Here is a 21121-nt window from a genome sequence, read left to right on the forward strand (position 1 = left end):
CAGTCCGCTCGCTGTCAGGGCAGTGTGAGAAGCAGAAAAGGCCTTGGCTCTGTGTAAGCACTGCTCAGCAGTAACTGAAACAGCAGTGTGTTATCAACACTGTTTCAGCACAGGAAGGACATCGACCTCTTGTAGCAAGTATGGAGGAGGCCACCAAGATGATCAGAGGGCTGGAGCACCTCTGCTATGAGGAAAGGCTAGGAGAATTGGGATTGTTCAGCCTGGAGAAGAAAAGCTTCAGGGTGACCTAATTGGGGCCTTCCAGTATCTGAAGGGAGTCTACAGGAAAGATGGAGAGAGACTATTTACAAAGGTCTGGAGTGACAAGACAAGGAGGAATAGCTTCACACTGACAGACAGTAGGTTTAGATTAGATATTAGGAAAAATTTCTTTACTGTGAGGGTAATGAGACCCTGCACAGGTTGACCAGAGAAGCTGTGGCTGTCCCATCCCTGAAAGTGTTCAAGCCCAGGTTGGATGGAGTTTGGAACAACCTGGTCTAGTGGAAGGTGTCTCTTCCCATGGCAGAGGGTTGAAATAAGATGATCTTTAATGTCCCTTCCAAACCAAACCATTCTATGATTGAGCAGAGATCCAAAACATAGCCCTATGCTAGCTACTGTGAAGAAATTTAAATCTGTCCCAACCAAAACCAGTACAGGTAGCTATTGCCACTGGAAAAAACTTCCCCTGAAGAAAAATTAGAAAAAAGATACCTTTGCTGGGATGCAAGAACAGGATAGATATGGAGTAATACCTTCCTAGTAGGTAAGAAGAAATTTCCTGGAGCAATACAGCTTCTAATAACTTGCTGCTCAGAGATCTCAAGAGAGAGAGGTAATATTTTTATGTTTAAATTTGAACCTTTTTATTTTATACAAGTAGCTTTTTGTCCATCTTATCCTTTTTATCTTTGTCATGGAATGACTGTAGTTGTTCCACATTTACCTGTTTCTATAGTAGACTTTTTATTCCACTGTGAGCCTTTCAAGGGTGGCATCTTCTTGAAACTGGCTATTGGAGTACTGTGAGCAGGCAAGTGTGAAAGACTGAGGAAGTGTTAAAAGAGACTGTTTTTCTTGCTTGTAAACAGGTGTAAGTAACATGGCATTTCGTCACCTAATTGAGTTCACCTATACAGCAAAACTAATGGTCCAAGGTGAGGAAGAAGCAAATGATGTTTGGAAAGCAGCTGAGTATCTACAGATGTTAGAAGCTATCAAAGCACTTGAAATCAGGTAAACACATAAGCTTTTTTCTTCCCAACACTGAAATGTAGAGTCTTAAGAATCTTTGTATGAGAGCTGCCAGTATTTTCTAGTGCTCTTCTTTATCCTGAAACCTCCTAAACTCATGTGGTATTGTAAACTCTTCTACTATATACTATAAGATATGAGTCAGAATTATACAAGCTAAACAAATGAATGTCACATTCTTTGGGCTAGAACTTGATGACAAGTGATATGGCTGGTAAATGTTGCAGACATTGTAGGGCTGTGACTTTGTGATAACTAATACCAGGCCTCTATACTGACTGCCTGCACCTGATTGACAGCTGGCTGTACAGAGATGATATCTCTCCGATAATTAGACCATATTAACAAGTTTGAACTACTCTTTTGATTTCATGCAGCTTTATGCTTTCAAGAGAATAGGAAGTGTTTTTAAAGCTTCTTGTTGCAAATTTGTCTCTCAAATTTCTTGAACAAATGTAGTTGTTATAATTGGTTTTATATAGGATCAGTACTTAATCAAATGTTGCTGTAGCACCTGTTATCCAGTACAAGGAACTGTAATCCATTACCAAACTTCAACCTGAGAAAAGCAGGTGCCATTCCCATCATGCTATTTTTCTTCCCCTTCCTTCTCTTTCACAAAGTGCTGTCATGTTCTCATTTCTTCTGTATGCTATACTGTTCTTCTGTCATTGTCTAGGTTTGGAAAGACAGGTGTCTTCTAAGGAAGGCAGAAGCCTCCCCTGAAATGGAAAATGTAAACCCCCTCCCTCTGAATTGTCATAAAATTGAAATTAAGGGGATCTCAAGCAAAAATATGGGAGCAGGAATAACAGTTCTTTATTAGGGAAGAAAATAAAAAAAAAAAAACAAAAAACAATGCAGTAAATCAAAACAACACTGACAGAGTCAGAATACAACCTGACACCTTGTTAGTCAGGGTCTTGGTAGCAGTCCAATTGGAATTGTGGCTGCAGTCCTCCTGGAGTGTCAGGTGTGGTTCTGTTGGAGCAGTGATCCTGTAGAAGGGTGTAGTCTTCCTCTGAAGATCCAGTGGAAGAGACAGCTGTTCCTCTGGGAATCCAGTGGAAAAGCTGTTTTACTGTCCCAAAATTTCAGATTATATCCAGGTAGGAATGCTTGGCTCCTCCCTCTGGGTGGAGCATCTCACAATGGGATGCTGTAATTTTATAAGTCATGCAATGACAGTCAATGGCCCATTAACAGAAGATGTCTCCCTGGAGGGAAGATTGCTTTATGGAAGAGATAAGGAAAACTGCCCAATTAACAGAAGATAACTGCCACACCTCCAACAGATGGCAAATAGAATACATCTTGCCTTTCAATCTAGGACAGTCATGAATCAGGGGGAGTGGCAATAAATAACTCCCAGCATTACAGTTATCCTTGCTTTCTCTTCTAGAACACTAAAAGGTTTTTGTGTTCAGGCTAAGGAAAGACTTGTTTCTTTTTTGTTTCCCCATAAACACACTAAGCTAAGGAGAATGGCTCTGACACTGAGTTCCTCTAATAACCAACCAAACAAAACCTCTATGACATGGTACCCTGGAAACTTGGTTTTCAACATCACAACATCAGTGGTTTTTTTTTTGTTTGTTTGTTTTTGTTTTTTTTTGGAATCAAGCAATTCTGTTCATTGGTAGTAGAGCTCAATAACTATGTTGAGTTTTTTTGATAGAAAAGATAGGATTGTGCATTTCTAGTTCTGCTCTCCAACCCAAACAATACCCTTTTTTGACATTTTTGAGATTAAACATGGTATCACCAAAATAACTTTTTTTTTCATTTAGGGAAAAGCAGACCTTTGCTGTCTGAGAAATTTAAGACACTTGAAATTGAAAAACTGTATTCTAATTGGTAATACTTTGAGTCTCTGTACACTGGTAGAGCTGTTTAACCGGAATTCATATCAGTCCATCAGGCTAAACTGTCTAGTCTGCAATTAATTCTCACTAATGTATAATGTTTGTTGGTTATGCAGCACTAGTAAATGCTGTAATTCTTATGTTGCAAGGAAATAAATGTTTGGCTTAACACACACATGGTGCAAGCCAGTCTATTCTTAGAATTATTTCAATTTTTCATAGATTTTTGGGTGAGTGTTTTTCATTAGAAAAACAAACTTGAGTACCACTCAGTCTCAGTTTTCTCCTTCACAGTAGGAAGGGGAAAAATTGAAATACAGTGCCTCTAGCTGAGCTTTAATTAAAAGGGGCAAGCATCAGAAACTTCAGCTAAAGTAGAGGTTATTATAGAACTAACCATTTGTGTAATGCATCAAAGAGTTGCACAGCACATAATCTAGACTTGAAAGAAAACAACTAGCTGTTATTCCTTGAGGTCCAGTGTATTGTATGTATGTATCCTCATTCAGTTCCACACCTGAGCCACACAATGTACTCAAGGACAGTAGTCTCCTCTTTGCTGAACTGATTATTATTTTTGTATGTGTTCCTGGAGCTCCTTGCAGTAACGTGCAAAGTAACTGTCACATTCTAGGCATCAGAAATATGTCCTAGATGAAACTTAAGTTTAGCTGCTGTGTCTTCCTGTGTCTGAATATAGTAAAGTGCAGTTTAATAAGCTGTATCCTGCATTAGGTCATTAGTCACACATCTCTACTGTATGACATACTGATACTGGAGAAAAACCTTATCACCCCTATTACTAGAAAACCTGAAAGTGATAGGAAGTAGGTTACATAAAAGGATTTATAAGGCTGCAAAGGAAGGTAAAGGTACAAAGTACTGTGATTACAGTCTGATTTGAGAGGAAGATAGCCACTCCTTTTCAAAACTGATAATCAGTAGTTAGACCTCCAGTATGTAAGTGCTGTGGATAATGAGTATGTGACTTGAAAGCATAGCCCCAGTGTCTTGGGGTGATTTTATGATGATGCTTTATTCCCTGTCTGCTTTATGACCAGAAAACAACTGCTGTAGCTTTAAGATGGACCTGGGGGATGGGGCAGGGAGCCTTGGGCTCCTGCGCGGTGCTCTGTTCAAGCTATCTCTCTCTGAAGTGGTTGGCACCTACATGGATTGTTACTTCATTGACTTGTTTGCTGGATTAATTTTCGCCAACTTAGGCAAGAAGCTTCTGGGCTTTTTTCTGGTTTTTTTTTTCCCTTCCCCTGGCCTGGAGGCTTTTCATTGGCAAATCCTATCGGTAGGTGTTTTTGGGTTTGTGGTTTGTTTTTTTTTCTCCTGACTGAGGAGCCTGCGGGGTGGCCCCGGCTGGTCCGAACCCCAGAAAGACCGAGCCAGAGAAAGAAGGGACATTAAGCTCCACCAACTTTTCCGGCTGAGAGGAGAAGGCTCACACCAGAAATCCAGTAGGTTCCCAGCTGCTTTATGAACTCTTTTCTTCTCCCCTGACAAAGAGCAGTCGCCGTCTTTGCCTCTCAGCCACACGGCAAGGTGGGAGTGGGGGTGTAAAGTTCAATTTTCTTTTTTTTTTTCCTGTGCTTTGTGGGTATCTTGCTTTGTTAGTAAAGAGTTTGTGTTTGTTTGTTTTTTTTTTTTCAATTTCATCCCCTGGTATCCATTTTTCTCATTGACAGAAGAAAAGGGAGCTATTGAAGCCTTCTCATTTTAGAGAGAAAAGCTCATTTTACAGCGTTTTTCTCCTAGAATTTGTCTCCAAACTGAGACACCCCATCCACTCTGTCTGTGTTTGAGATGGGATGCTATCTCTGACATCTTGGAGGAAGGGGATTTTGTATTTATGGTGCAAGGAAAAGAAGATCAGAGCTGGAAGCTGTGCTTAAGCCCAGATAAATTAAATTAAAATACTCTATTCACATCCCAGTGGCATTTTTCTTTTTTACTACAACTGATAGCTGTGTGTTTTCCTAAAGTATGAGGTGTTATAATAATCACTGTGTGAAGTCACAGCTGTAGTGTTTTGTAAGAAGCTCTAAGTGCTGCAGGCACTTTCATGCACTCCAGAGCTTGAGAGGTGAATCATGTAGGAAGAACTTGAATCTTATTTCTGAGTAGGCAGGCCAAAATACAGCATTTTACATTTCTTGTATAAACCTATGTCATTAGGCTAACTGACCTTTCTTCTTGATAGGTGTTTTCTATCATTCAAATGGAGCTCTTAGCATTCAGAAACACACATAATCATGGGATATGATTATATGCAGGTGCTTTTATTAAGAGCTCTGGGAGTCGGGGTACAAACCCAAATCTGACTCTGACATGGCTTTCGAGCTGAACGTATTTTATATTCTATCGTTATATAACTTACATATTAATTATTAAACTTATATTGTTCTATTGTATACATTGACATGAGTTTCTTGTGATCTTTCTTAGGTCCCTGACCACAGTTTCTCATGATTATTCTTATGATTGTTATAAATGAGAATTTATTCAGCCAGATTAAAAATAAAAAATAATTTTATTAGTGGTCAAATTCTATCTAGCCAGCCATGGAAAAAGACAGTGCCGAGCCCGGGGTCGGCCCTGGGTGTGCAACAAAGAGTTAGCCTCAGGAGAGGTTTTCCCCTATGCCCACACACCTCCATCCTGGCCCAAGCGGTTTTTATAGGGAAAATTCCACCTGAGGCCAAGATTTCAGCAATCAGTCTTTTCTTCTATTCAGAGTCTATAGGTTAATAAGATTTTCTTTTTTGGTGATGAGGAGGAATAATTCAGTGTCTGGAGTAGGTGAATCCCTGATGAGATTTATGGGAAAGCTGCATTCACATGTATCTGTCTGAGGATTTCCATGATATCCATCTTGGGTCGTTTATGCGATGATCAGCACCCGATGATCAACACCTGGAATCCCGATGGTCAGCACCTGGAGTCCAGACATGGCCCATCTCCTGGCCAAGCCACATCCTTTTACTTGTAAATCAGTTTCCAATATACACCCAGTCTCGCCTGCAAAGGGGGGGGTGGGAACTAATACAAACGGGCATAATCTAACAAGTATCTAATATTACATATTTCATACAAGGAATGGCGCAAATTATATTTACTACACATAACAATCCCCCACCTTCTATATTAACTCATTAATTCGTGCCCAAATTTTTACTTCTACTGACTCTCAAGGTAGTCTACCTTGAGACTGGCTTCTAGTTTATATATGGAATTTCCTGGTAAATTTTGTAGTTTTGTTCTTTTCCCTTTATTCGTCCTTCAAATTTTGCCAGAGCCTTAGCCGCCCTCCTGTGAGGAATTTTTTTTTTCCAGTGTTATTATTTTTGGTACCTGATTTGTTTTTCCATGGGCAGCTTCTGGGTCTGTGGGTAAGGCTGCTATTTGCATCTCTTGTACCACCAAATGGATGAGTCTTCTGTGGATTTTAGCCCCCCACAGACCCAGCAATCAGACAACTTTAGCTCTGTGGATATTTCCTGCATTTGATCCACAAAAAGATTCTGATCTAAGGCAGGCAATCCCCATTTTGTATATTGTTTTTCCAATTGGTCATACTGTTTGCTTATGGATTTCAGCCTTTCTTGTTCGATTCTCTTTTTCCTCATCTCAGCTTTACCTCTTGCATTACTTGTTTTATCTTATTTTTTTTGATCTATCCTTTCTTTATCTTTGGTGAAACAAAACATTTTATCATACTGCAGACAGACTCTGTCATCCTGATCCCCTAAGAGGTCTAGAATGATTGGCTCAGCTTCTAGAGGTATCTTATTTTTATATTTTACGTTATTCTCCACCCAGTAGGTTTTTCTTCCCCATTACACACATATCAATTTTATTCGGATTGTAACACATTGGGTTAGCTTGGAAATAAGCAACAAAGATAGACTCCTGCCTTCCCCCAACCCATACAGTACGGTTACATCTGTTATAAACCGGAATTGAGATTTCCCCTGTGCTCTTTCAATGCAGTTTATGAGCTGACTGTCCGTTTTCACGGTATGTTTTTGATTTCCCTTTTAATTTGTAAAACCGCTGTTGAGTGTTTGTCTCTAGACACGGTTAATTAGGCTTACCCCTGCTGCAGTTCCATGAGGTGAGGGATAACTTCTCTGGGTATTTATCCCCAAGTTCCCCCTTGAGGCACGTGGCTAGGCTTAGGCTCACCAGGACTATTCCCACTGCTAGGATCCCTCTGCTGTTCCCAGCGTCCCCTGGGGTGCCTCCAGCGGCGGGGCAAACCATCTTCTTGGCAGCAGGAATCTTCGTCTGTGGTTTCATGCTCAGGCTGAGCTGCAGACCTGTTTAAAAATGCCTCCTTGGTGTAGTTCAGCAGAGCCTGCGCGTTGTTCAACCTATGACACTCAACAATAATAATTTTAGTTTTGCTAGTAATTTCTCCCTTAATCTGTTCTAATATGAGAAAAAAACAGATTATTGAATCTAATTGAAACAATCTCAGCCTTGTGGCTATTACCAGAAAATGGTTAGTCAGGTCTTACTCCTGCTCAAATCACTCCTACACAACCCACTTGGTCTGAACAGTCCAAACTTTATAACAGTATTCACAAGGGAAACATATAAAAGGATAATAGTTACACTCTGGCACAGAAAGTTTGATCGAGATGTTTTCAGTCATTTACTTTTTTGCAGGGTTATCTTCATATCTCCAGGGCAGGAGGTGATTTTCCACTTTGGTGCCTGGTCCTGGAGTTCAATTTCTTTATCCTTGATGCGTGTGTCCACCCCTTTTCTGCAGTTCATATAGCAGTATCTGTGGTCAAAAGAACAATGAAGGGTCCCTCCCAATGAGGCGTTAATGGGGATTCCCTCCATGCTTTTACAAGCACTTTGTCCCCAGGTTGTATTTTATGTATCGAGAAGCCAAGAGGACTGTGCTGCATGATCACCCCCTGCTTTTGCAATTCTTCAAGATTCTTATTTAATGCTATTAGGTATGGTTGTATTTGTTTATTCTCTAATCTCGGATGCTCTACAGGCATACCATGTGTATAAGGCATCCCATATAACGTATCAAAAGGTGAAAGTCCCGTTTCGGAGTCAGGCATAGTTCTTATGTTTAATAAGGCTAATGGGATGCATTTTATTTATTACATTTCTTTTTAATATCAATTTGGCTAATTGGGCTTCTAACATTTGATTAATTCTTTTGACTGGCCCAGAACACTGAGGGTGCTACGGGGTGTGATAGCCCTATCGAATATCTAAGGTATTTGCTAATTGTCTGATAATTTTTTAAAGTAAAATGTGTTCCTTGGTCTGAATTAATGCAGCTTACTAACCCATATTGAGGTATGATTTCTTTTAATAATATTCTTGATTCTGGTTGGGCTTCAGCCCGGGAGCTTGGGAAAGCTTCTATCCAGTGGGTTAGTTTGTCTACTATGACTAATAAGAATTTGTATCTCCCGGCCTTGGGTAGATTAGTGCAATCTACCTGGACCTTTTCAAAAGGTCAGTAAACTGCTGGGTGACTCCCATTGTTAATTATTTCTTCATGAATCAATTTTTTTTCTTGTCTGTTTAGCAGACCTCTTTTTTCCTAGATTTGCCCAAAGGTGTGTACTACCCCAAATGAATATTTGGAATCAGTGAAAATTGTCTCCTTTTTCTTAAGAAGTTTAATAGGGCTATAGTTCCTGCCTTTATATCTTTCTCCTTAGGACTAGCCACTAATAGATCATCTATATATTGCAACCATTTTGTCCCAGGAACTGGCACGAACTCAATAATTTTTTAAGGGATTGGCTAAAAAGATAAGTCTACAAACCCTTGAGGGAGAGAGGTTTATCTTAATTGCTGTTTTCTTTGTGTCTCCAGGTCTTCCCACTGGAAGGCCAAGTAGTCCCGACTTTCCTCAGCTAGAGGACAAGTCTAAAAGGCATCTTTTAGTTCCATTACACTATAATAGAGTATAAGGATTAGAGACCGTGGGTAACTGTTATTAGGTTTTGTATTGCCAATTTAGGTGTGTTATGTCTGGACATGTGGGGTTCTAAGGTGCCCCTTTTATTAAATCTTTCATTATTGGTTTCAATCCCTTCTTTCCCTCTAGAGGGATGGTATACTGCTTTACCCTTATGGGGTCTTCTGGTCTTTTAATTTTAATGTGAATTGGTTTCATGTCTAATTTTCTAGCTTCTCCCGGAGTGTGCCAGACCCTGGGATTAATTTTCTTTTCATCCTCAGTAGTTAGGTTGTATAAACTTACCATGAGTTGTGAGTCCTTTGCAATTATACTTAATATTACCATTAAATCCCTCCCCAATAAATTTTATTCTGTTTCTTTCACTAATAAAACATCTCCAACACAGATTTTATTATTAGATTCTAGTTCTACATTTTTTTAGGACAGGGACTTGAAAGGGTTCCCCTTTAGCCCCAATAATAGTCATAAAATCCTTTATTTTGATACATTTAGGAGGCAGTCCTTGGATTGTGGTTCTTGAATAAACTAAAAAGATTTACAGTAAGAGCATTTAGGAGCACTTGCCTGTTTTGTCCTTTGTCCCGGCTTCCCTGGGGGCTTTTGAGGTAGCGCTGGTTTTCCGGTTGTTTGGGCGGTTTTACATTCCCCGTATGGGAATGTTTACAAACCTGATGACTCTGGGGGCGGCTGGGACTCCTTTAAAGGGTATAGATTAGGTTTGTTCTTTTCTTTATCGCTACCCTCTGTGTTTTCTCTCCTCATCTTACACTGAGTTCTACTGGCGGGACGAGATGTGTTCTTCCCCTGTGAGAAGCGTGTGTGTGTGTGTGTGTGTGTCCCCATGTTGTGTGAGATGAGGGGGGAAGGTTGAGAAGGTCTCGGCGTGTCTGCAGCTGATATTTGTGCATTAGGGGCGATGCAGACTGATCTGGAGGTGGGGGGTGACTGCCAAGACCTGTGCTTGTGATGGAGGAATTTGGTATGGGGGTGGCAGCTTTCCCCATACTTACCTTACAGCCAGTTGTCTTAATAGGGAATAGCCACGCGCTGGCATATTCCCACAGCCTGGCATAATCCAGCTCCTGATTGTCCCACTCCCATTTTAGGCGTAAAATGCACAGCACAACTTTATACTGACCAGAAACAAAATTAATTCGCTACTGATTTCTAAAAAACGTGGTTGAGAAACGAAAGCACTTAAATTTCAGCCTTGCAGAGCAGCAGCAGCAGCTTGTGCTGCTTTTAAAACTGCCGCCTGCAGGAACGGGGACTCTTCCACGCCACATGGCTGAGCCATGCTCCCCCGCCGCCTGCGAGTGTCAGGGAAGCCCGAGCCGTGCTCTCCGCCACCACCGGGAGCCCCCTCTCCCTCCCCCTCCCACCGTGGGGAAACTAAATCCGCTCCGCACCACTGCGAAGGGGAGGGGCAGGCAGAGCCCCCCCCCCCCCCCCCCCCCGGTCCCTCCGAGCCGGCACCACCGCATCTGCCACTGGTGCGCAGGTTTTAAGAACAGCAGAGCCACGCTGCCTGCGGCTCTACGGGGCTGCGCAGCCTTTTTAAAACATTAACCCAAGGGGCACCTTACTGCTCTCTTGTCCCACATTTAAAAGTTTTCTTTACCGTATTTCAAGTCAGTGTCTACAAGTCGTTCCAAGAAACCAGCAACCTGCGTGCTAAAATGTGTATTTCAGTCCTGTCCCGGACCGAGTCTTACCAAGTGTTTAAACCGGTCTGTTCCCGACCGAACCTTGCCAACCTAGTTACCGCACAGCGAACTGGTCTGTGAGTTTTCAGTTGGAAGAACAGTGAGCTCTCTTTTACCTTTTTGTCGGGCTCCCCGAGCCCAGAGTCAGTGAGGTTTACCATTTTCTCGAGTCCACGAGAATGTACCTTCCCTCCCCCGACCTGTCCGTGGGTGGATCCCCGTAACTCCCCGAGTTTCAGGTCATATATGTGTTCTGAGTATCCCGGAGTCTTTTCGCTTCCCTCGTAGCCGACCACCTCCCTCTTCGGCTAGTGGAACTGCGGTTTTATTGGGGTCCGCACTCGCGCTGTGACTATGTCACGTCTCACACACACACCCACTTGTAATGAACAGGTTTTATGCCTTTATAAGTGTTCAGCTCTTTATTAAAAAGTCAGCTTGGCAGGGGGGGTGTTGTAGCTTCTTCCGGTAGCCAAAGGGTGAGAAAGACCAGAGTCTGTCCCTGGAGTCTCCGTGGCACGCTGGTAGCCGGAGGTGAAGAGGTGTCCAGTCTGTATCTGAAGTCCCAGCAGACCGTCCTCTCTCCTTTCCTCCGCAGGGTGGGGGGGGATGTGCAGAGCCTGCTGCCGAGATCCAGCAGCAGCTATCCCTCTCCTGCCCCCCTGGTAACACCAGGTAAAGTGTCTCTCTTTCTTGTGCCTGCTTCCCACAGCCCAGTCCAATCTGGTCCTCTGCAGGTTATAGTGACAGGTCAAACACAGACTAGGGATAGGGTTCCCTTTTCCCCAACCAGCACACCTATCCAGCCCCCTCCACTGTGCCCCTCTTTTTCATTTTGGGGTGTTTTTCATCCCCAAAACCCCCTCCCATGATTCCACTGGCTTATTTTGCATCCTAGTCCTAGTTTGGGTGGGGGTGTAGGTGATTCCCAGGATCGATTAGCTAATTAACATTTCAATGTCAGTACTTAGTTTGAGCCAAGGGTCCCAGCCAGGCTGTTTTGTTCATAACACACTCACACCCCCCTCAACCATGCAATACTTATGGCTCCTTTTCCCGTGTGGATTCTTCGTGCACGTTGATTTTACGAGTGAAAGTTTGCTGCTGCAGCCTCGGAGATTTAGCTTCGAGTTCTGAGAGCTATGGGCCCGTTTGTACCCTTTCCTTAATGTGGCTTTTCAGCTGTTTTCAGAATGTGGTTGGTCCTGTGGAGTTCCTCAGTCCTGTCTGGCCGCTGAAATCAGCGGGGCGCCGCCCGGATCAAGGATAGAGGAACCCCCTGGATACCCCCAAACCACATCACGTTGGGGTCACCAAGATTGTTATAAATAAGAATTTATTTAGCCAGATTAAAAATAAAAATCATTTTATTTGTGGTCAAATTCTATCTAGCCAGCCACACAGAAAGGACAGAGCCGAGCCCAGGGTCGACCCTGGGTGTGAAACAAGGAGTCAGCCTCAGCAGAGGTTTTCTCCTATGCACACACACCTCTATCCTGGCACAAGTGGTTTTTATAGGGAAAATTCTGCCTGAGGCCAAGATTTGAGCAGTTAGTCTTTTCTTCTATTCAGAGTCTATAGGTTAATAAGATTTTCTTTTTTTGGTGATGAGGAGAAATAATTCAGTGTCCAGAGTAGTTGAATTCTTGATGAGAGTTTACGGGAAGGCTGTATTCACATAGATCTTGTTATAAATTGTGACACGGCAATTTGAAGTGTCTTAATTCAATAAAGCAATTTTATTGAAATTAGCAAGCGAGTAAGGCAGGCAAAATCCAGCGCTGGGCGGCCGGGGAGTCTCCTGCTCCACCAACGGCGCGCAAAAATGTTCTGTCCCAACCTTCCTTTTATCCCCCCCCTTCTCCTTGCAGACGTGACTCTCCAAATGTAGTCTGAGTCTGGTCGTTGTGATAGCTTCTAAGTCTCTTCTTTTGAGATACAGCAAGCAGACCAGATACACACACACCCAGGACTGTAATCTCAACCTCCTTATCACCTTGTAAGCAAATAAGCATTTCAAAGACACACCAGTACATTCTTAGCCACTATCTTATGCAAAACAAATTAGGTTAACATACCACAGTATATTCTTATGCAAACCAAGGTAAGCAAGCATATTACAGTGAACAAATTATCTTTTACTTATCTCAATTTCCCCCTTTTCTTGTTCATCTTTATTTTGTTCACTGAATTTTTGTAACTCCTGGTGACTTAGTATTAGGGTCTCATCCACATTGTGTATGGGTTCATATTTTGCCCTAATGAGCATTAAATGTGCTGCCTCTAATCGTCCCTTTACTATTTTTATTGCCTTATTGAAGATGCATGGCCTAAAGGTCAGTCCCAATATTATCAGTATCAGAGGTCCTGCAAGGGTGGATAACAAGGTAGTTAACCAAGGAGATTGATTGAACCATGATTCATACCAACTTTGCTGTGCCTCTCTTTCCCTCTTTCTCTGCTCTAATCTTTTCCTTAATTCTGCCATGGTGTCTGTAACAATTCTAGTATGATCAGCGTATGCACAGCATTCCTCCTTCAGGGCTACACACAATCTCTCTTGTTGTAATAATAGCAAGTCTAAACCCCTTCTGTTCTGCAACACTACTTCAGATAGGGACCTTAATGATTTTACCAATCCATCGATGGCCTGCTCAATTTTACTCAGATCTTCATTTACTGAAATTCTTAATGCTTTAAATTCCTTTTGTTGATTTACTAGGGATGCCACCCTAGTTCCAGCTCCTATTCCCCCGATGGTAAGGAAAGTTGCAATAGTTAAGGCAGTGAGGGGTTCTCTTTTCATTAGATGGTGTTCTGGCACAGTTTGTTGTTCATATATGTAGTCACTTGTATGGTAGGTAATTCTGGGCATAATCGTTACCTGGATGCAGTAGTCTTGGCTTGGATTAAACAGTTTCAGTGAGATGCACGGTGTGACACCCAGAGTGTTACATACCCACTTAGTGTTAGCTGCTGGCAATAGCCAGTCAGCCGGTTTCTTTTCACCTGTTTCTATTACTCCACAAAGGTATTCTCTTTGTGTTGGGATTTTTCCTATGCATCTCCCTTTCCCTGTTACCTGAGCCAAGGTAAGCCTCGGTGTTGTCTCTTTACCCTTTTTCCACAAACACTGATTCGGATTAGTTCCATTCACTCTTCTGGGCTTTGCAGTGACCCCTATGGCTTCATAAAATGGGAGTCTTAAATTATAGCACAGCCAACAGTCTTCCGTCAGTTTTGGGTTGGTTCTATTTAGGACACCATAACTTGCTTTCATAACCTTCCAGAGTATATTACCCTCCTGGGTTTTTTCTTGTTCGTCTCCTGAAGTGTTTTCATTCTGAATTTTATTCTGGGTCTGATCCTTTTCTTTTGTTTGGTTAGCTAAAACAACCTTCTTTTTTAATAACACTGGGTTTGGCCCTACAGGTTCAGGATCAGGGGGCACAAGTTCCTTCTTTATAAATATTAAGCTACCAAAATTGCCAAAATCAGCCGAATATAAGCGAACGCCCCAAGTTTTTCCAATTAACCATATACTATCCTCTGGCCTTAATGCAGTAATTTGTATATTCCTGCAAATATTTTCTGGGGGTTTATGACCTGTCCAGTAGCCGGGAGGAATACAACCATCTGGCTTCTAGACCACCTTAATGTATGGATCAGGAGTGGGGGGGGGTCCCATGTACCAGCTATTGTTTCACAACCCCAATATGCACAGTAATATTGTCCAGGACTATTGCAATACCCTTTACCAGGATTTGAAGCAGGACACATATAAAACTATGAAACCCAATGGGAACCCTAACCAGTACCTAAGGATGCCACAGGTAACTGGAAAGTGGGAGCTCCAGCTGTAGTATTGCTCCTTATAACTCGTGAATCTTCCCATCTTCCTAAAGTCCACTTGAAAGGTTCATGAGTTGTTACTTCCGCAGTATTACAATATATACAAAGGAAAATCACAAGCAGTAAGCAAATGGCATGTGGGGTCTGGTTTCTCACACTGCAACAATTATACCCTTGAGCCCAAAAACTATTTCTGCTTTTGTTACTCCCAGTCCCGGGGTAGTTCCGCAAATATTGTTTGCGTATTCCATCCTGAGGGCTCCTTCCTCCACAGCTGTTTACTCCTCTGCCTCGCCTGTCGACTCGGGTGCTTCGAGCCACAGGGGTACCATCTTCTCGGCAGCAAGAGTATTCTTCAGGAGGGGATTTATGCCCTCTAGTGCCTTGCCGCATGCAATAAGAACGCCAATTTTGATCTTCTACCTCTGATGCGGTACAACTGACCCCTTTTAGGTCTTTCTTACAAAGGCCTTCTATGATCTCTGCCACAAATGGGCTCGGCTCGTTTGTATGGTAGCAGTAATTTGAGAAAATTTCCCACCACTCTTTAGATTCCAATCGGATTTTCCCTCTAGTCACTTTACAGGTCAGTACCCAAGCTGTAATCTCTCTTTGTATGTTCCAACAGGAATTGCAAGTTCCTCGTGGAGGATACCTTCTGTTGCAATGTGACTACCACCGTTCCCCACACACCTTACAGATATAGCATACAAAAGGATAGCAATTACAGTTTTGATTTTTACACTTTACTCTAACACTTGAATTACTAATTAGCCCACTATCTAAGTAATATAAGTCTGATGTGTATTCAATCTGATAAGAGTCCATTAGTTTCTCTGTAACTTCAATTTCAGGTTCCCGGGAGGACTGGTTACTTGCTACACAGTGTTGTTAACTGGTCCTTTTACTCGACTGGCATGTGTCCATCTTCTTTCTGCAGTCCGAATTGCAGTTTCTGTAGTGTGTAACACAAGATAAGGACCTTCCCATTGTGGGGTTAGTGTAGATTCTTTCTAGGATTTTATTAACACATAGTCTCCTGGGTATATTTTATGTATTTTTAAATCTAAAGGGGTTCTTTGCGTAATGATTCTTTTTTCCTAAAGTTCATTGCGGCGTTTCATTAAGGCAATAATATATGAGGTTATTTTATAGTCCTTCAACTGGGGGTGGTCTCGGGGTTCCTCTAAATCATATGGCATGTGGGGTCCCCTATCAGAATCTATTGTTTTTACTATCCCATATCTAGGGATTATTTCTTCTAATAATATTCTGACCACTGTCTGAGCAGTAGTCCGAGTAGTGGGGTAAGCTTCTACAAAATGGGTGAGATGATCTACTATTACTAACAAATATTTATATCTACCCACTTTAGGCAATTCAGTGAAGTCTATTTTTATTTTGGCAAAAGGCCTGTGAGCTAATTCCCTTCCTCCCATGGGCCTTTCCCTAAGATGTTTTCTGTTTACTTTTTGACAGATCAGACAATCTCCCACTACTCTTTTAACCAAATCATAGATTCCAATACTTATATATTTAGTGGCAAATTGATCTACTAATGCCTGAGTTCCCCAATGAGTTTGGTCATGCAATCTTTGCAAAATTTCTGAGGCCTTGCTTTTAGGTAAAACAGTTCTCCCATCTGGGAGCTTCCATTGCCCTTCAGACCCCTCCTCAATTCCCATCTTTTGTAATTTTTCCTTTTCTTGAGTGGTAAAACTATATATTTGCCATTTTTCTTTGGGGGAGTCCACAGATACAGTGTCGCTCTGCCCCATGTCCCCCCGAGTTCGTAGGGCTGCTTTCTTGGCTTCTTGGTCAGCTAAATTATTTCCCCTGTTTCTAAAGTCCAATCCTCTCTGGTGTCCCCTTAAGTGGACTACAGCAATTTGAGCCGGGCCCCTTAAGGCATTTAAAACTTGGACAATTAGCTCTTGATAAATTAGATCTTTTCCCTGTGAGTTTATAAGTCCCCTTTCTTCCCAAATTTTCTAAATGTGTGCACTATCCCATATGCATATTTAGAGTCTGTGTATATTGTTCCAATTTTTTCCTTTTAATAACCTTAAAGCCCTGAGTACTGCATATAATTCATAAGCTTGTGCAGACCAGGAGTTACTTAGTGGTCTAGATTCAATTACCTTTACATCTTTTTATGGATTTGCAACTACTGGAAACCGGGCCAAAGTCCTCTTATTTATTTCTCTTAAATCGTGCACCAATCTGTAGGACCCATCTGACTTCTTTACAGGCAGGATGGGAGTATTGAAGGGAGACATACAGGGCTCTAAAAGCCCTTTTTCCAATAACCTATCTATTTCAGGTTTTAGTCCTAATTTTCCCTCCCTAGGGATAGGGTATTGTTTTATTCTTACGGGTTTGCCAGAATCACTCATTTCCACTGAGAAAGGCTTAATCTGCAATTTCCCCACCGTTTCTGGGGTATACCACACCTTAGGATTAATTTTCTTTTCATCCTCCACTCTTAAAGGGCAGAGCTTTATCTGTAATTCTTTATTTACAACTTCTAAATTAATACCCAATTCTATTATCAGATCTCTCCCTAATAAATTGTAATCTGCTTCAGGTACCAGTAGTAAAGAACCTATACCAAATTTGGAATCAGTTTCTACTATCACATCCTTGATAACAGATACCTCAAAGGGCTCTCCTTTTGCCCCAATTACATGTACAGTGTCAGATGACTTTTTACATCCAAGTGGCAAGGCTTGCACCGTGGATCTTTCAGCCCCGGTATCTACTAAAAATTCCATCTCTTGTTGTTGGGGTCCTACTTTAAGCTTTACCAAGGGCTCCTTATGATGTTTCTTCCCCAACAAATAGAGCCCTTGACACCCCTAATCTTCCTTAAAGGCATTCTCATCCGCTATCTGTTGTTTGCATCCCCTCTTCATATGTCCCTTCTTTCCACAGTAGAAGCAGACAATTTCACAACCTCTTCCTTTTCCTTCTCTAGAAATATAACTCTGCTCCCGATTCTCCCTTTGTTCTACATTCCTTGCATGGGAATTAGGGTTAGGCCCTTCCCGCACACTTCCATACAATAATGTATCATTTTAACTTTGTCTTTCCCTTTTCTAGATGGGAAATCATCCTAATTAATTATCATCAAACCCAAGGGGCTTGGGAATCTGGGGAAGCTTAGCATGGGTCCCCTCTCCCATGGGACCAGAGGGCTTGCTTTTCCTCTGTCCCATCTTCCGGAGTGCACTCAATTTCTCACACACGTGCTCCCCTGGTTCGTGGCCCAGCCCCTCGCGGGGAATGGAAAACGCACTAATACAGAGTCCGCACTCACTTGGTCTCCACGAGACCTCTCACACACAGCACTCCGGGAAAACCACCCCAAACCGAGCGGGAAACCGGCCTATACTCACGCGTCCTGCGTCTTCGCTGGTTCTTCGTGCACAAAGATTACAGGGGTAACCGGTTCTCTTTTGCCCGTTACTCAATTTAGGTTCGTCGGTGGAGAGTGATCAGAAAGCCTGGGGCAGCCGGGCCGCCATAAGGGCGGGGCGCCTCCCGATCGTCCCGTAGCGACTGATCTACTTCTCCATCCGAGTCACGGCACCAAATTGTTATAAATTGTGACACGGCAATTTGAAGTGTCTTAATTCAATAAAGCAATTTTATTGAAATTAGCAAGCGAGTAAGGCAGGCAAAATCCAGCGCTGGGCGGCCGGGGAGTCTCCTGCTCCACCAACGGCGCGCAAAAATGTTCTGTCCCAACCTTCCTTTTATCCCCCCCCTTCTCCTTGCAGACGTGACTCTCCAAATGTAGTCTGAGTCTGGTCGTTGTGATAGCTTCTAAGTCTCTTCTTTTGAGATACAGCAAGCAGACCAGATACACACACACCCAGGACTGTAATCTCAACCTCCTTATCACCTTGTAAGCAAATAAGCATTTCAAAGACACACCAGTACATTCTTAGCCACTATCTTATGCAAAACAAATTAGGTTAACATACCACAGTATATTCTTATGCAAACCAAGGTAAGCAAGCATATTACAGTGAACAAATTATCTTTTACTTATCTCAGATCTGTCTGAGGATTTCCATGATATCCATCTTGGACGATCAGCACTGATGATCATGATGATTAACATCTGGAGCCCAGACATGGCCCATCTCCTGGCCAAGCCACATCCTTTTACTTGTAAATCAGTTTTTAATATACATCCAGTCTCGCCTGTAAGGGGGGGGAACTAATGCGACGGGCATGATTTAACAAATATTCAATATTACATATTTCATACAAGGAATGGCACAAATTATATTTATTATACATAACAGTGGTCAAATTCTATCTAGCCAGCCACAGAAAAAGACAGTGCCGAGCCCAGGGTCGGCCCTGGGTGTGCAACAAAGAGTTAGCCTCAGGAGAGGTTTTTCCCTATGCCCACACACCTCTATCCTGGCCCAAGCAGTTTTTATAGGGAAAATTCCACCTGAGGCCAAGATTTCAGCAATCAGTCTTTTCTTCTATTCAGAGTCCATAGGTTAATAAGATTTTCTTTTTTGGTGATGAGGAGGAATAATTCAGTGTCTGGAGTAGGTGAATCCCTGATGAGATTTACGGGAAAGCTGCATTCACATGTATCTGTCTGAGGATTTCCATGATATCTATCTTGGGCCATTTATGCGATGATCAGCACCTGATGATCAGCACCTGTAGTCCAGACATGGCCCATCTCCCGGCCGAGCCACATCCTTTTACTTGTAAATCAGTTTCCAATATACACCCAGTCTTGCCTGCAAAGGGAGGGGGGGGGGGGAACTAATACAAACGGGCATAATCTAACAAGTATCTAATATTACATATTTCATACAAGGAATGGTGCGAATTATATTTACTACACATAACATGATTAAACAGTAATTATATTTACTTACTAAACAATCATCTCATCTAACATTTATATCATTTATCATGTACTAGCTACACAGTGCAGTTCTAGCAAGTACTAGTTCTTCATGTGCTTAATGTATTTATTTTTCTAGGGCCTACTAAGCTTATTTTCATGTTAACCCTAAATCCCCATTATTTTAAAACCCTTTTACTATCAGAGCCATTTAAAACACTTTAATAACCTTATGTTAAAGGCTCCACAGCTTTAACTGTGCTGTTCTACAGCTCTAAGGAGTATAGATTAAAGACAAATTAACATCTGAAATGGGTGCAGGTTGTGTGGGCACTCATCATTCAGCTTTGAGAAACATCTAGCTAGTGTTTAATGCAGAAGCTCAACATCAGGCAGGAATTGTTATGTAAGTTCTTATGGATCTTAACTATGTTTATGTAAATGTTTTGCAGGAACAAAGAAAATTCATCACCCTTAGAATCAAACGAAAGACAAGGTAAAAATAAAGCAAAAAAGAGGAAGATTGCTGAAACGTCTAATGTTATCACAGAAACACTGCCATCTGTAGAATCAGAGCCTGTTGAAATTGCGGTTGAGTTTGCTGAAGGGACGATTGACGTGGAAGATGACAACATTGAAACACTTGAAGTAGCTTCTGCAGAGCAATATATAAAGTACATAAATACAACAGGTACATCAGATGAATCTGCTTTGGCTCTTTTGGCAGATATCACCAGTAAGTATCGTCAAGGAGAGACAAAATGTCAGATTCAAGAAGAAGGTGGTGCAACTGATCCCTCATGCAAACAGGTAGAAGATATTGAACTTGTGGAGCTTCAGCTGTCGCATGTGAAGAATTTATTCCACTGTGAAAAATGTAACCGTTCATTTAAATTGTTTTACCATTTTAAGGAACACATGAAAACACACTCTGCTGAGAGTTACAAGTGTGACATATGCAATAAAAGCTACCTACGAGAGAGTGCTTTGAAACAACACCTCACCTGTCACCACCTTGATGAAGGTAGTGCTAGCAAGAAGCAAAGACCTGGCAAGAAAATACATATATGCCAATACTGTGATAAGCAGTTTGATCACTTTGGACATTTTAAAGAGCACCTCCGAAAGCACACAGGTAAGAACACTGATATGGTCCTGTTCTTGTGGCTTTGGGTCTAGCATGTGTTGCATGTTTTGGGGAAAGAGAAAATATGCTGAAGAAAATGCATGAGTCCTGAGTGCTAGAAATACTTGACTTGTAATTGCAACTAAAATGCTGGTTTTGTTTTAAATTTTTTTTTGTTTGTTTTACATTGATATAAAGTTTGAGGGATTGAGGTGGTTAAAAATAGATGCCTAAAACCAGAAAGCACTAATGAAGCTTCTCTTTTCAGTCTATTAAATCTTAAAATATTTTTCAAAATAATTTCTTAAAGCATGGTTTTTTTTTTCTTGAAAAGTACCAAACTGAGGAGCTGCCATGGCATGCTCTTATTTTCAGAGTTCTACTAGTAAATGTTTCTGTTGAAATATAATCTAAACCATGAGCTTCTCAGTGGAATATATATTTTAGAGT

At 41.8% G+C, this 21121-nt stretch overlaps 1 protein-coding gene across 3 annotated transcripts in view; it reads left to right on the forward strand.

Annotated features, from left to right (window-relative positions):
- LOC146763182 (zinc finger protein 131-like) overlaps window positions 1-21121 on the forward strand; it is a 51023-nt gene that overhangs the window by 8924 nt on the left and 20978 nt on the right. For 2 of the 3 annotated variants that reach the window (XM_085571095.1, XM_085571096.1), the window contains exons 4-5: window positions 1095-1239; window positions 19998-20680. In XM_085571095.1, coding sequence (XP_085427221.1) covers window positions 1095-1239; window positions 19998-20680 — 828 coding nt within the window. The remainder of the gene's footprint in view (window positions 1-1094; window positions 1240-19997; window positions 20681-21121) is intronic. The other variant, XM_085571097.1, reaches the window with a different exon arrangement.

Source organism: Lonchura striata, chromosome W (genome assembly GCF_050655825.1).
Source record: "Lonchura striata isolate lonStrDom1 chromosome W, ASM5065582v1, whole genome shotgun sequence".
Lineage (NCBI taxonomy): Eukaryota > Metazoa > Chordata > Aves > Passeriformes > Estrildidae > Lonchura > Lonchura striata.